The following is a 16,099-nucleotide window of genomic DNA, read 5'->3' as shown; positions in this document are numbered from 1 at the left end:
AGGAGGAATTCCTGGAGTGTATACGGGATGGTTTCCTGGACGAATATGTCGAGGAACCAACTAGAGATCAGGCCATCTTAGACTGAGTATTATGTAATGAGAAAGGAATAATTAGCAATCTTGTTGTGCGAAGCCCCTTGGGGCGGAGCGACCATAATATGATCGAATTCTTCATTAAGATGGAGAGTGAAGTATTTGACTCAGAGACTAGGGTCCTGAATTTAAATAAAGGAAACTACGATGGTATGAAGCGCGAGTTGGGTAGGATTAATTGGGGAATATTACTCAAAGGGTTGACGGTGGATAGGCAATGGCAAACATTTAAAGATCGCATGGATGAACTAAAAAATTTGTTCATCCCTGCTTGGTATAAAAATAAAACAAAAAAGGTGAATCAACCGTGGCTAACAAGGGAAATTAGGGATAACATAAGATCCAAGGAGAGGACATATAAATTGGCCAGAAAAAGCTGCAAACCCGAGGATTGGGAGCAGTTTAGGAATCAACAAAGGAGGACAAAGGGATTAATTAAGAGGGGGGAAATAGAGTATGAGAGTAAGCTTTCAGGGAACATAAAAACGGACTGTAAAAGCTTCTATAGATATGTGAAGAGAAGAAGATTGGTGAAGTTAAGCGTAGGTCCCTTGCAGTCAGAATCGGGGGAATTTACAATGTGGAACAAAGAAATGGCAGACCAATTAAACACATACTTTGGTTCTGTCTTCACAAAGGAGGACACAAATAACCTCCCAGAGATGTCGGGGAACATAGGGTCTAATGGGAGGGAGGAACTGAAAGAAATCAGTATTTGTATGGTGTTAGGGAAATTGATGGGATTGAAGGCCGATAAATCCCCAAGGCCTGATAATCTACATCCTAGGGTGCTTAAGGAAGTGGCCCTAGAAATAGTAGATACATTGCTGGTCATCTTCCAAAATTCTATAGGCTCTAGAACAGTTCCCATGGATTGGAGGGTAGCTAATGTTACCCCACTGTTCAAAAAAGGTGGTAGAGAGAAAACGGGGAATTATAGACTGGTAAGCCTGACATCGGTAGTGGGGAAAATGCTGGAGTCCATTATAAAAGATGTAATAGCAGAGCATTTGGAAAACAGTGACAGGATCGGACAAAGTCAACATGGATTTACAAAAGGTAAATCGTGCTTGACTAATCTACTGGAATTTTTTGAGGATGAAACTGGTAAAATAGATAAGGGAGATCCAGTGGATGTGGTGTATTTGGACTTTCAGAAGACTTTCGATACGGTCCCGCATAAGAGATTAGCATGTAAAGTTAAGGCACATGGGATTGGGGGCAAGGGACTGACTTGGATAGAGAACTGGTTGGCAGACAGGAAGCAAAGAGTTGGAATAAACGGGTCTTTTTCCGAGTGGCGGGCAGTGACTAGTGGGGTACCGCAGGGATCGGTCCTAGGACCCCAGCTATTCACAATATATATTAATGATCTCGATGAGGGAACTAGATGTAATATTTTCAAGTTTGCAGATGCCACAAAGCTGGGTGGGTGTGTGTGCTGTGAGGAGAATGCCGAGAAACTCCAGTATGATTTGGACAGGTTAGGTGATTGGGCAGATTCATGGCAGATGCAGTATAATGTGGATAAATGCAAGGTTATCCACTTTGGTGGCAAAAACAGGAAGGCAGATTATTATCTGAACGGCAATAGATTGGGAGAAGGGGAAGTGCAACGAGACCTGGGTGTCCTTGTGCACCAGCCGCTGAAGGTAAGCATGCAGGTACAGCAGGCGGTTAAGAAGGCAAATGGTATGTTGGCCTTCGTAGCGAGAGGGTTCAAGTACGGGAACAAGGATGTCTTGCTGCAGTTGTACAGGGCCTTGGTGAGACCACATCTGAGTATTGTGTGCAGTTTTGGTCGCCTTATCTGAGGAAGGATGTTCATGCCATGGAGGGAGTGCAGCGAAGATTCACCAGACTGATACCTGGGATGGCAGGAATGATATATGAGGAGAAATTGGGTCGATTGGGCTTATACTCGCTGGAGTTTAGAAGAATGAGAGGGGATCTCATTGAAACTTATAAAATTCTAACAGGACTAGACAGACTAGATGCAGGAAGGATGTTCCCGATGGCCAGGGAGTCCAGAACCAGGGGTCACAGTCTAAGGATAAGGGGTAAGCCATTTAGGACAGAGATGAGGAGGAATTTCTTCACCCAAAGAGTGGTGAACCTGTGGGATTCTCTACCACAGAAGGCAGTTGAGGCCAATTCATTAAATATATTCAAGAAGGAGTTAGATATATTTCTTAAGGCTAAAGGGATCAAGGGATATGGGGAGAAGGCAGAGACAGGGTACTGAATTTGGATGATCAGCCATGATCTCATTGAATGGCAGAGCAGGCTCGAGGGGCCGAATGGCCTACCCCTGCTCCTATCTTCTATGTTTCTATGCAAGAAGCTCAGTACCATCCAGGACAAAGCAGCCCACTTGATTGGCACCCATCCACCACCTTAAATATTCACACCCTTCACCACCGGCGAACTGTGGCTACAGTGTGTACCATCTATAAGATGCACTGCAGCAACTTGCCAAGGCTTCTTCGGCAGCCCCTCCCAAACCCGCGTCCTCTTCCACCTAGATGGACAAGGGCAGCAGGCGCATGGGAACACCACCACCTCCAAATTGCCCTCCAAGTCACACACCATCCTGACTTAGAAGTATATTGCCGATCATTCATCGTCGCTGGGTCAAAATCCTGGAACTCCCTCCCTAACAGCACTGTGGGAGTACCTTCACCACATGGACTACAGCGGTTCAAGACTGTGGCTCACCACCACCTTCTCAAGGGCAATTAGGAATAAGCAATAAATGCTGGCCTTGCTAGCGACGCCCACATCCCATGAACAAATTTTTTTTAAATCATAGGGCTCCACATTTTACTAAAAAATGGCCGTGAACTAGTTTTGAACAATAATTATACTGAGTTATTGAATTAATTCAATATTAATCAGCTATGGATGAGCCAGAATTTAGATATTTACAAAACTCAAAAGTGAATCCAAGACAATACTGTAAATATATGCATACGTGCCAAGCAGCACTGTTTCAATCCATGTGTCAGCTTTTTAGAGTTTTCAAAAAAAATCATTCTTTTTCATTGGTTTATACGGACAACCTCGAGTTCTTATCAGCTCAATTGGAAAGTTGGACTGTAGGCTGTGAGAACCAATCAGCTCAATTGGAAAGCTGTCAGAACTGATTAATCAGAGGTTACATTCTTCCAATGTCAGGTGAACATTTATATATGAGAGAAAAGTTAAGATGAGCTTTTGGTTTTAGAGAGCCACAGCGTTTAACATCCATCCCACTAGGAACTTATAAAACAGATTTTGAAAACGTTTTATTTTCCTCAGAGGAAGTTTCCGGACTATACACAGCCTTGTCTTATGAGAATGCTTATTTTCCTCAAGACTAGTTGCAGCTACTTTTTTTTTTAGGATAAGTAGTCTATTCTCCTGGTTTGAATGCATTAACATTTTTTATTTGATCAATGTTATCACTGCACTTGCAGAATTGTAACTACCACAGAGTATGCACTGTGCAAAGTAGGAATAAGATAGACAGTGGATTTATTGTAGGGTGCTAATATAGTCACTACATTAGCTGTAGTTGTGTATTAAGAGTTTGCCTTTTGAATCATGCATTGTGTGTGATGGAGCGTAACATTTCTATCTGTATTTTAGGATCTGCACGTAACCAACATCATCCCAGAACAGCCAGCAGAACAAGTTGTGGAGTTCAGTGTTAAACTCACCAACCAAAGTTATAGCACTGAGCTGAGTGACCCTAACTCACTCGAGTACCAGGAACTTACCCGAAAGTTTGAGATTCAGGCAAGTGTAATATAGACGTTCGCTGGGATATTTGGCCTCCTGCTATAAAATAAACCGTTTGCTTTTCCACCTAGTAGCAATTGGAAATTCTATTTCAGCTGCATTCAATAGCCAAAGCATCCTTTATCTTAATTGATTTCTGAACAGAATCATTTGTCTTTACCTGAGAGCGACAATCTCCCGCCCTCCATTTTAAAACTTAGTGAAGGGAGAACAGCTTCCATTTACATAGTATTGCAAAAGATTTACAGCACAGAACGAGGCCATTCAGCCCAACTATTTCTGCTCCACACGAGCCTCCTCCCACTCTACTTCATCTAACCCTACTACCATATCCTTTTATTCCTTTCTCCCTCATGTGCTTATCTAGCTTCCCCTTAAATGCATCTATGCTATTCACCTCAACTATTCCATGTGGGAGTGAGTTCCAAATTCTTACCATTCTCCAAGTAAAGACACCTCTTCAAATGAAGAGCTTTTCACCCTTATGCAGTAAGAACGCGCAGAACTCAGAAGGCTCATGTGGTGACATAGAGTTGTTGGGCCAATTGGCCTGTTTCTGTGCTATAAGTACTATGTAACTAATCCTGATTCAGTTTCCGCTCTCAACTGGAATGAGGCACAATGATATGTTTGTTATGAACCTTCCATCCCAGTCCCACTAATCCATGTTAACTCTACCTCCTTCAGTCCTTGCGACTTTATATGAAACACAATGTAACAAATTGCCTCAGCACTATGGACTGGGTACAATCCACAAGTTGCAGAATACTGCAAAATAGCACAGTGGGCATCAATACTAAACATGCTGTGTTGCTTCTCCAATTATCTAATGGTGCAAATTTATGTCTCAAAGTATTATTTCCTTTCCAGATGCAGAATCTTTTTGAGATCCTCCCAGGATTCAAGGGAATTCAGGTGTTAGGGTTCAGGTGGGTAAACAAAAGAATTAATCTCTGTGCTTATTACCATGGTAGCAGTGAATGTGTACAAAATCAATGACAGCTCCTTTCCACACACCCTCAGTATAGAGCCTTACTATATGTAACTGTCTTACAAAATAAACACAACTCTGAGTTTGAAATACTCGATATTGCTCAAAGCCATTGCTCATAAAAGTTCAGTCCAAGGACAGCTCTATCCTGGAGTGGTCAGTGTGAGATGAGTGGAGGTGGTCTTACTGAGGGATCCAGTAAACATGCCTACACACATTTAACTGTCCCTATATTTGATATTATTGTCCTACTGAACCAGATCCAGGATGATTCCAATTTCATCTCACTTCCAACTAAAGGGGATTCTGCAGCCAATCACAGATCTCCTCCAACCTAAGAAGAGTCTTCACAGGCTCCAAACTATGAAGAGTCTAAGGATTGTCATCTGGAAAATCGATACAACTAGAAATAGGAAGCACTCTGTTTTCCAAATAATGAAGTTTCCTCTTCAAATTTGCTATCTTATACACTTTTCCTTCTCCCAACATCCCCACTAAAATCAAAACTGATTATAAAGTCTGTTATTAACTCAGCCTTTGCCAGGACCTCAAAACACTGGGAATCCTTACTTCCTGTTTTTCATTCCTCCTACAATATCCAGGGATTTAAAAACCCACGGTAACCCTCGCCTAATCACGACTTCCAAATCGCCTTCATCGTCTCTTTTACTCTTTTCACACCTGGTGGTTGCCTGCACTGTGGGCCTTGGTCCTTCACTTGTTTTCAAGTAAATGGATGTTACTGTTTTACATGTAGAAACTACATTTGTGATTTAAGGTCTTTTTTTCTGAGCTGCGCTCTACTGCGCAATGTATTGCATGGTAATTACGGTTTTAAAGGGGATGTACCTTCTACCGAATTGCCCCATAATTCTACGTGTTATAAAGAGATGTGCCTGTATACTTATTGGTGTGTCTCAGTCACCTCTGGTGGCCCTCCAATACATCATGAAGTTCAGGCCCAGTCACATCCTGAATGGTGACAGTAGGTAACGGAGGCCACTCCCCATTCATGAAGTCACAGGAGGGAGAGTTCCACACCAAGGGGGAGCAATTGGTCCCCCTGTCGTGCCTGATTTCAGGGTGCAAAATAGGAGCTGGAGAGACCAATTTCAATTTCCGGGGGTAATCTCCTGGGCCTAATTTTGCACCACCCACCAGCGCCCCCCACCCCCCGACCCCGCCTGGAAGCGCGGCAGCTGGAGTCTTCCGAGTACCGATGGTGCCCTCCCACCACAGACGTGATCCGCTCAATTATTCTGGTTCCCACAGCATCCTAATCAGAGGCCACCGAAAAAGAGGTAAGATTTTGTGTCTGTACCTACCTTAACATGAAGCCAGGAGAAGCAGGAGTGGTCCTTCCATGGGGCCCGCTCCGTGTGGGAGTTTCTTCCGTGGGGCCCGCGCCATGTGGGAGTTTCTTCCATGGGGCTCGCTCCGTGTGGGAGTTTATTCCGTTGGGCCCGTTCCGTGTGGGAGTTTCTTCCATGGGGCTCGCTCCGTGTGGGAGTTTATTCCGTTGGGCCCGTTCTGTGTGGGAGTTTCTTCCGTTGGGCCCGCTCTGTGTGGGAGTTTCTTCCGTGGGGCCCGCTTTGTGTGGGAGTTTCTTCCACGGTGCCCGCTCCGTGTGGGAGTTTCTTCCACAGGGCCCGCTCCGATCAGGCCATCTTAGACTGGGTATTATGTAACGAGAAAGGATTAATTAGCAATCTTGTTGTACGAGGCCCCTTGGGTCGGAGCGATCATAATATGATCGAATTCTTCATTAAGATGGAGAATGAAGTAGTTGACTCAGAGACTAGGGTCCTCAATTTAAATAAAGGAAACTAAGATGGTCTGAGGTGCGAGTTGGGTAGGATTGATTGGGGAATGTCACTCAAAGGGTTAACGGTGGATAGGCAATGGCAAATATTCAAAGACCGCATGGATGAACTACAGAATTTGTTCATCCCAGTTTGGCATAAAAATAAAACAAAAAAGGTGACTCAACTGTGGCTAACAAAGGAAATTAGGGATAGCATAAGATCCAAGGACAGGACATATAAATTGGCCAGAAAAAGCAGTAATCCAGAGGATTGGGAGCAGTTTAGGATTCAACAAAGGAGGACAAAGGGATTAATTAAGAAAGGGAAAATAGAATATGAGAGTAAGCTTGCAGGTAACACAAAAACTGACTGTAAAAGCTTTTATAGATATGTGAAGAGAAAAAGATTGGTGAAGTCAAGCGTAGGTCCCTTGCAGTCAGAATCAGGGGAATTTATAATGGGGAACAAAGAAATGGCATACCAATTAAATACATATTTTGGTTCTGTCTTCACAAAGGAGGACACAAATAACCTCCCAGAGATGTCGGGGAACATAGGGTCTGATGAAAGGGAGGAACTGAAAGAAATCAGTATTTGTAGGGAAATGGTGTTAGGGAAATTGATGGGATTGAAGACCGATAAATCCCCAGGGCCTGATAATCTACATCCTAGGGTACTTAAGGAAGTGGCCCTAGAAATAGTAGATGCATTGCTGGTCATCTTCCAACATTCGATGGAATCTGGAACAGTACCCATGGATTGGAGGGCAGCTAATGTTACCCCACTATTCAAAAAAGGTGGTAGAGAGAAAATGGGGAATTGAGGTGAAGTTTAAGAAAGAACGTACATAAGAACATAAGAACATAAGAAATAGGAGCAGGAGTAGGCTAATCGGCCCCTCGAGCCTGCTCCGCCATTCAATAAGATCATGGATGATCTGATCCTAACCGCCAATCTACTATCACAGAACCATCTCCTGAATCTAACAGAATTAGACACATGAAATAGGAGCAGGATCAGGCTACACGGCCCCTGGGCCCGCTCCGCTACCCACAGGGCCATGACCGATCCGAACCTAGACTCATGTCCAAATTCCTGCCCGCTCCCCATAACCCTTAATTCCCTTTACTTCTAGGAAACTGTCTATTTCTGTTTTAAATTTATGTAATGATGTAGCTTCTACAGCTTTATGGGGCAGCATATTCCATGGACCTACCACCCTCTGAGTGAAGTAGTTCCTCCTCATCTCAGTTTTGAAAGAGCAGCCCCTTATTCTAAGACTATGCCCCCTAGTTCTAGTTTCACCCATCATCAGGAACATCCTCCCCGCATCCGCCCGATCCAACCCCTTCACAATCTTATATGTTTCAATAAGATCGCCTCTCATTCTTCTGAACTCCAATGAGTAGAGTCCCAATCTACTCAACCTCTCCTCATATGTCCATCCCCTCATCCCCGGGATTAACCGAGTGAACCTTCTTTGTACTGACTCGAGAGCAAGTATGTCTTTTCTTAAGTATGGACACCAAAACTGTATGCAGTATTCCAGGTGCGGTCTCACCAATACCTTGTACAACTGAAGCAATACCTCCCTATTTTTATATTCTATCCCCCTAGCAATGAAAGCCAACATTCCATTGGCCTTCTTAATCACTTGCTGCACCTGCATACTAACCTTTTGAGTTTCGTGCACCAGGACCCCCAGATCCCTTTGTACTTCAGTACTTTCCAGTTTCTTGCCATTAAGATAATAAATTGCTCTACGATTTTTCCTGCAAAAGTGCATAACCTCAAACTTTCCAGTATTGTATTCCATCTGCCAAATCTCTGCCCACTTACTTAGCCTGTCTATGTCCCCTTGCAGGTTTTTTATGTCCTCCTCACTCACTACTTTCCCTCCCATCTTAGTATCATCTGCAAACTTTGATATGTTACACTCGGTCCCCTCCTCCAAATCGTTAATATAGATTGTAAAGAGTTGGGGACCCAGCACTGACCCCTGTGGAACACCACTAGTTACTGTTTGTCAGTCCGAGAATGAACCGTTTATCCCAACTCTCTGCCTTCTGTTAGATAGCCAATCCTCTATCCATTCCAGAATATTACCCCCAATCCCATGATTTTTTATCTTAAGCAATAATCTTTTGTGTGGCACCTTGTCAAATGCCTTTTGGAAGTCTAAATACACAACGTCCACTGGTTCCCCTTTATCCACCCTATATGTTACTTCCTCAAAGAACTCCAAAAAATTTGTCAAACATGACTTCCCCTTCATAAAACCATGCTGACTTTGTCCTATTAAATTATTATCCAAATGTCCTGTTACTGTCTCCTTAATAATGGACTCCAATATTTTACCTACCACAGATGTTAGGCTAGCCGGTCTATAGTTTCCAGCCTTCTGTCTACTGCCATTTTTAAATAAGGGCATTACATTAGCAGTTTTCCAGTCTGCCGGGACTTTTGCTGAGTCCAGGTAGTTTTGGAAAATTATTACCAATGCATCCACAATCCCTACCGCCACTTCCCTCAAGACCCTAGGATGTAAGCCATCAGGTCCAGGTGATTTATCCGCCTTGAGTCCCATTATTTTACCGAGTACCACTTCCTTAGTGATTTTGATCGTGTTTAGCTCCTCCCCCCCTATTTGTCCAGTGTTGGGATATTCTTAGTGTCTTCTACTGTGAAGACTGATACAAAATATTCATTCAGTTTTTTTGCCATCTCCATATTTCCCACCATTAATTTCCCGGTCTCATCCTCTAAGGGACCAACATTTACTTTAGCCACCCTTTTTCTTTTTATATAACTATAAAAACACTTACTATCTGTTTTTTTATTTTTTGCTAATTTACTTTCATAATCTATCTTCCCTTTCTTAATCAATCTTTTTGTTATTTTTTGCTGTCTTTTAAAGTTTTCCCAATCCTCTATCCTCCCACTAGATTTGGCTACCTTATATGCCCTTGTTTTTAGTCGAATACTATCCTTAATTTCTTTACTTAGCCACGGGTGGCTGTCTTTTCTTTTACACCCTTTTCTTCTCAGTGGAATATATTTTTTTTGGAAGTTGTAAAATAACTCCTTACATGTACACCACCGATCATGTATCGTCTTACCCTTTAATCTATTTTCCCAATCCACTCTACTCAATTCCGCTCTCATACCTTCATAGTCTCCTTTATTCAAGCTTAGCATGCTTGTTTGAGATCCAACCTTCTCACCCTCTAATTGAATATGGAATTCAACCATGTTATGGTCACTCATTCCAAGGGGATCCTTTACTAGGACATTTTTAATTAATCCTGTCTCGTTACACAGGACCAGATCTAAGGTTGCTTGCCCCCTGGTCGGTTCAGTTACATACTGCTCAAGAAACCCATCCCTAATACACTCAATAAACTCATCCTCAAGGCAGCCCTGCCCAATTTGATTTGTCCAATTAATATGATAGTTAAAATCCTCAAAGTTATAGATGCTCCCTTATTACAAGCCTCAACTATTTCCTGATTGATACTCCGTCCAACAGAGTTGCAACTGTTCGGAGGCCTATAGACTACGCCCACTAGTGTTTTTTTCCCCCTTATTATTCCTTACCTTCACCCAAACTGTTTCATTATCCTGATCTTTTGACCCAATATCATTTCTCTGTATTACAGTGATTCCTTCCTTTATTAACATAGCCACCCCACCTCCCCTTCCTTCCTGCCTGTCCTTCCTGATCGTTAAATAACCTGGTATGTTTAATTCCCAGGCATTGTCACCCTGCAGCCATGTTTCTGTAATGGCCACAAGATCATACCCATATGTAGTTATTTGTGCCATTAACTCGTCTATTTTGTTACGAATGCTACGTGCATTCAGATAGAGAACTTTCAAATATGTTTTGTGACACTTAGTTCCTGCTTTTGCCCTTTTTATTACTTTACCTTTTTACTCCATACCTTCTGCTCCTTCCTGACACGCTCTGGTTTTTAATTTCCCCACTGCTACCTCAGTCTATGACCTTCTCTGTTGTCATTTTTATTATTTGCTCTCTAGGAACCTCCCCCGCACTAGTTAGTTTAAAGCCCTCTCTACAGCCCTAGTTATATGAGCCGCCAGTACTCTAGTCCCAGCACTGGCCAAGTGAAGCCCGTCCCAATGGAACAGCTCCCTCCTGCCCCAGTACTGGTGCCAGTGTCCCAGGAAGCAAAACCCATTTCTCCCACACCAGTCTTTGAGCCACGCATTTAACTCTCTAATTTTATTTGTCCTAGCCAAATTCGCTCGTGGCTCAGGTAATAATCCAGAGATTATTACCCTTGAGGTTCTGTTTTTTAATTTGACCCCTAGCTGCTCATACTCCTTTAACAGAACCGGCTTCCTAGTCCTATCTACGTCGTTTGTACCAACATGGACCACAACAACTGGATCCACCCCCTCCCACTGCAAGTTTCTTTCCAGCCCAGAGGAGATGTCCTTAACCCTGGCATCGGGTAGGCAACACAGCCTTCGGGACTCTCGCTCTTGGCTGCAGAGAACTCTATCTATCTGTTGTGTCCGTGTGTTGATAGAGACACTGAAGACAGGAGTTGGTTTCACAGGTGTTTATGAAACAAAGTCTGGAGGGGAACTAACTGATACAACACAATATACAGGCTTATATAGCCCGAGTGGCCATTACCGGCATTACAGTACACATGGGGCTCTTAAAGGCACATACACTACAATTCCTCCCCTTTTAGCCAACCAGCACATAATATTTTAAGTAATCATTAATTACATGTTACAAGAAAAATAATCTACACATTGCGGCAGTTAATTAATTATAAGTCAGTCTCTCTGGAGGCTTCCTGACTCGGTCTGGATAATGCCTCGGTGGTGTAGTAGTTTCTGGTGGTGTAGTAGGTTCTTTTGGCAAGGTTGATTTGGCTTGAATGCCAGTGTCGGGTTCATTGGGTTCCAGTATCACCGGATCGGAGGTAGATATGGGTATCTCTACTTCATCATTAGGCGTATAGAGTTGTGGTGTAGGTTGTCCCTTTTCGGATGACTCTATGATTTGGTCAGCATGGCGCCTTATTATGCTTTCTCCAATGTCTATGGTATACATCAGTGGTCCTAGTCATGTGCAGATAGTTCCAGGCTGCCATTTCTCGGTACGGTAGTCCCGGGCCAAAACTTGTTGACCTATCTGGAAGGTTCTAGTTGGCCTTTCATTCATGCCTTGAAATTGCCGGTTCTCCACGTCCCTTCTGATGTTTGGCTTGATCAAATCCAGCCGGCATCTTAGGTTTCTATTGAAGAACATCATGGCGGGAGTTTGGTTTGTAACCATATGTGTTGCATTCCTGTATGCGAACAAGAAGTTATCCACCTTGTGCTGAAGTTTTATGTCTTCATTACCCATGGCCTTTATGGCCTTCTTGAAGGTCTGGACAAACCTTTCAGCCAATCCATTGGTGGCGGGATGGTATGGGGCAGACGTGTAGTGCTTAACCCCATTATTTTTTAAGAACTTCCTGAATTCTTCGGACACAAGTTGCGGTCCATTATCAGAACAGATCTGTTCCGGCAGCCCATTCCTGGCAAATATGGTCCTTAATACTGTGATGGTTTTTTCCGTGGTGGTGGAGGACATCTTTATTACCTCCGGCCACTTGGAGTGTGCATCAACCGCGATTAAGAACATTGAGTCCATAAATGGACCAGCAAAGTCGATGTGTACCCTTTGCCATGGAGATGAGGGCCACTCCCATGGATGTAGAGGGGCTTGTGGTGGGGCGTTTTGGACCTTCTGGCATCCTAGGCAGCTCTTGGTCATTTCTTCGATGTCTCCATCGATACCTGGCCACCATACAAACGCCCTGGCTAGGTTCTTCATTTTCACTCCACCCAGATGCCCCTCGTGAAGCTCCTTTAGAACTTTATCCTGGAGTTTGGGTGGAATCACCACTCTGGATCCACACATCAAGGATCCTCGGCACACTGACAGCTGTTCTCTTCTTTGTGAGAATGCCGGTAACAGTGGTTCGCCATGTGCTGGCCATCCCTTCACTGTTAAATCGTAGACTCGTGAGAGAGTCGGGTCATTTTTAGTTTCCCTTTCAGTGGCAGAATTTGTTACTGGTAGACATTCGACTATGGTAGAGTGGAAAATCTCCACTGGGTCTACGGTAGGTGCTTCTACCGTTGGCAACGGTAGGCGCGATAACCCGTCAGCATTCCCATGCTGTTTTGATCCTTTGTATTCTATGTTGTATTGGTGTGCCCCTAGAAAAAGGGACCACCTCTGTAGCCTTTGCGCTGTCATAATGGGAACACCCTTTTTAGGGTTGAATATGGAGATGAGTGGTTGATGGTCAGTCAACAAGGTAAATTTTTGTCCGCGTAGGTAATGGTTGAATTTCTTCACTCCCCATACCAGGCTGAGTGCTTCCCTGTCGATTTGGGCATAGTTACGCTCAGCTGAGTTTAATGAGCGTGACGCAAAAGCTATCGGCCGTTCCGAGCCATCAGGGAATTTATGTGATAATACTGCTCCTACGCCGTAAGGGGATGCATCGCACGCCAGTCTGATTGGCAGTGATGGGTTGTAATGAGCCAAAACTTCTTTGGACGTGATTAAATCTTTGCATTTATGGAAGGCACGTTTACAGTCTTCGCTCCATTTCCAAATTACTCCTGTTTGTAGCAGTTCATTAAGAGGGTGTAGAAGAGTTGATAAGTTCGGTAAAAATTTATGATAGTAATTTATTAATCCCTTAATTGTGAAACATTTTCAGGTGCTGGGGCTTTTATGACGGCTTCAATTTTTTCAGGTGACTTATGCAACCCTTCCTTATTAATTATGTGGCCACAATATGATATTTGATTCTGGAAAAATTCGCACTTGGGGCGATTTGCTCGTAGGCCCCGTTCTCTCAGCCTAGTGAGCACCTGCTCCAAATTGGCAAGGTGCTCGTTGTCATTTTCTCCTATTACAAGGATGTCATCTAGGCAGCATTGAGTCCCCGGAATCCCTTGGAGGACTTGCTCCATAGCTCTTTGCCAGATAGCTGGAGCGGATGCTACTCCGAAAACCAGTCGATTGTACTGGTATAGGCCTTTGTGTGTATTTATCGTGAGATGCTTTTTAGAGGCCTCTTCAACCTCCATCTGCAGATATGCCTGTGCCAAGTCAATTTTGGTGAAACATTTCCCTCCGGATAGTGAGGCGAAAATATCTTCTATCCTCAGAAGAGGATACGGTACCGTGTGAAGGACCGGGTTTACAGTCACCTTGAAGTCTCCACAGATGCGAATTTTTCATTGTTCTTCAGATTTATCATTATTCAACGTTTTCTTCATGACCGGGACGATGGGTGTTGCCCACTCGCTCCAATCTATTTTGGATAATACGCCTGCCTTTTCCAAATTCTCCAGCTCTGCCTCGACTGCTAGACGAATTGCGTATGGCACCGGCCTTGCCTTAAAAAACTTGGGAATTGACGCATCTTCCACTTTTATTGAGGCGGTGATGCCTTTCAAGGTTCCTAGTTTCTCTTGAAACACTTCCTTGGCGTTGGCCAAGATGTCTTTTAATCGTTCAGGTATGACATCATCATCATTTTTTTCCTTACTGGTCACCGTCAGTGCCTGAATGGAGTGCCAGTCTAAACGTATTTTCCTGATCCATTCACGTCCCAACAGCGGTGGACCACCATCTTGTAGAACGTATAAATACGACTTCTGTATTTCCTTGCCGTTGTATACAACAGGCACCCTTATTTTTCCTTTGGGGTATACTTTCTGCCCCGTATATTTTTTCAAGATAATGGATGTGTCTTTTAAAGGTATATGCAGAAATAGCCGCTCGTAATCCCGTCGATTTATGACGGTCAGAGCTGATCCTGTATCTAGCTCCATTTTAACTGGGGACCCTGCTATTGTGAGGGTAACCCAAATGGTCTGGTAATCTTCTTTGGCAATTACATTATGTAATTTGAGAGAGCTTAGTCTCTTGTTTCCGGAGTCGCTATCGCTCTTCTGGTCTTCGGAGCTACTGTCCGTCATCATTTGTACCTTTCTGTGCTTTTCCTTATTGATTTTTTTTCTGTTAGTGGATTTTTTGTTTCCAGATCGGCATACACGTGTAATGTGTCCCATCTTTCCGCATTGCCTGCATGCTTTGTCCTTGAACCAGCAGTCCCTCTGGTCATGGGTGGATCTGCCGCAGCGATAACATCTCTCGAAACCGCATGTCATTTCATGGGTGTCGAAGTCCTGTGGCTTTTGCTGTATTTCTGCAGCTCCTCTTGCACTGAAAGCCTTGTCCAGTGTCAAATCTTTCTCAGAAAGTAGCCTTTTTTGTGTTCCTTCATTTAGGAGACCGCAGACGAATTTGTCTCGTAGAGAATCTGCCAGTCCTGCCCTGAATTGGCAGTGTAGGGTATCAACAATCTCCTTAAAATTCTTGTCCATCGGTTCGGCTGGAGTGATTAAGTTTCGTAACAGCTTATATGTCTTTGCGCCCATTAGATTTAGAAGTACTGAAGCTTTTTTTTCACCTTCTATTCCATTTGCGGTGCAATATACCTCCACTCTTTCCACATATGTGGTCCAATCCTCTATCTTGTTATCAAAAGCATCAATATTGCCAGACTTAGGCATCCTAGAAAAAAAAATGGCGCTTCCCGCGCTTCCCCGCCGCTGCTGCCGATGACAACGCTGTTTCCCGCGGTTTCCGTTCTTTTTATTTATTTATTTACAGTTGGAGACTCGTTCCCGCCGGACTCTCTCTCTAGGTCTGAACGCCGACCTGTTTGCAGCGCCAGCCATCTCCCAAGTGCTCCCTTCCCGTCTGTTACTGCTTGCCTCCGCTTTCGCTGCTTGGCCTAGCTGCAGAGCCAGCCGCTGGAGCCCCAGCCCGACGCCCAAGAAGGATTATTGCAGTACCTGCCACCAGCTTGGCTAGCTGGTGAAACCACAGCTTTTTCTTTTTCTTTTCAACTTTGGACGCCAGAGGAATCGATGTCCTTGAGGTGCTGCCGAATTGCAGGTAAGTCCATTTCCAATTCGTCGCCACTGTTGTGTCCGTGTGTTGATAGAGACACTGAAGACAGGAGTTGGTTTCACAGGTGTTTACTAAACAAAGTCTGGAGGGGAACTAACTGATACAACACAATATACAGGCTTATATAGCCCGAGTGGCCATTACCGGCATTACAGTGCACATGGGGCTCTTAAAGGCACATACACTACACTATCCCCCTAATAATACTATCCACTACCACTACAACATTTCTATTTACTCCCCCCTCTTGAATGGCCCCCCGTTCCACGGTGCTGTGGCCAGGTTGCTCATCCTCCCTGCAGTAAAACAAAAACCTGAGTAGGTCGTAGTAAAGGATGATAGGTGCAATTGCAGTTAGTTAAAAAGCTACAACGAGGTGACTAACTGTTT

The 16,099-nt window shown here is 43.9% G+C and overlaps 1 protein-coding gene across 2 annotated transcripts in view; it reads left to right on the top strand.

Moving 5' to 3' along the window:
• The window catches only part of impg1a (interphotoreceptor matrix proteoglycan 1a), a 228,407-nt gene that overhangs the window by 86,798 nt on the left and 125,510 nt on the right, over positions 1-16,099 (top strand). For both annotated transcript variants that reach the window (XM_085982056.1, XM_085982057.1), the window contains exons 7-8: positions 3,724-3,873; positions 4,747-4,805. In XM_085982056.1, the coding sequence (XP_085838182.1) occupies positions 3,724-3,873; positions 4,747-4,805 (209 nt within the window). The remainder of the gene's footprint in view (positions 1-3,723; positions 3,874-4,746; positions 4,806-16,099) is intronic.

This window comes from Somniosus microcephalus, chromosome 3 (assembly GCF_052327205.1).
Source record: "Somniosus microcephalus isolate GS21.2 chromosome 3, FLI_Smic_1.0, whole genome shotgun sequence".
Lineage (NCBI taxonomy): Eukaryota > Metazoa > Chordata > Chondrichthyes > Squaliformes > Somniosidae > Somniosus > Somniosus microcephalus.
The sequence above is the reverse complement of the archived record's forward strand: the minus strand, read 5'-3'. Positions and strand labels throughout refer to the sequence as shown.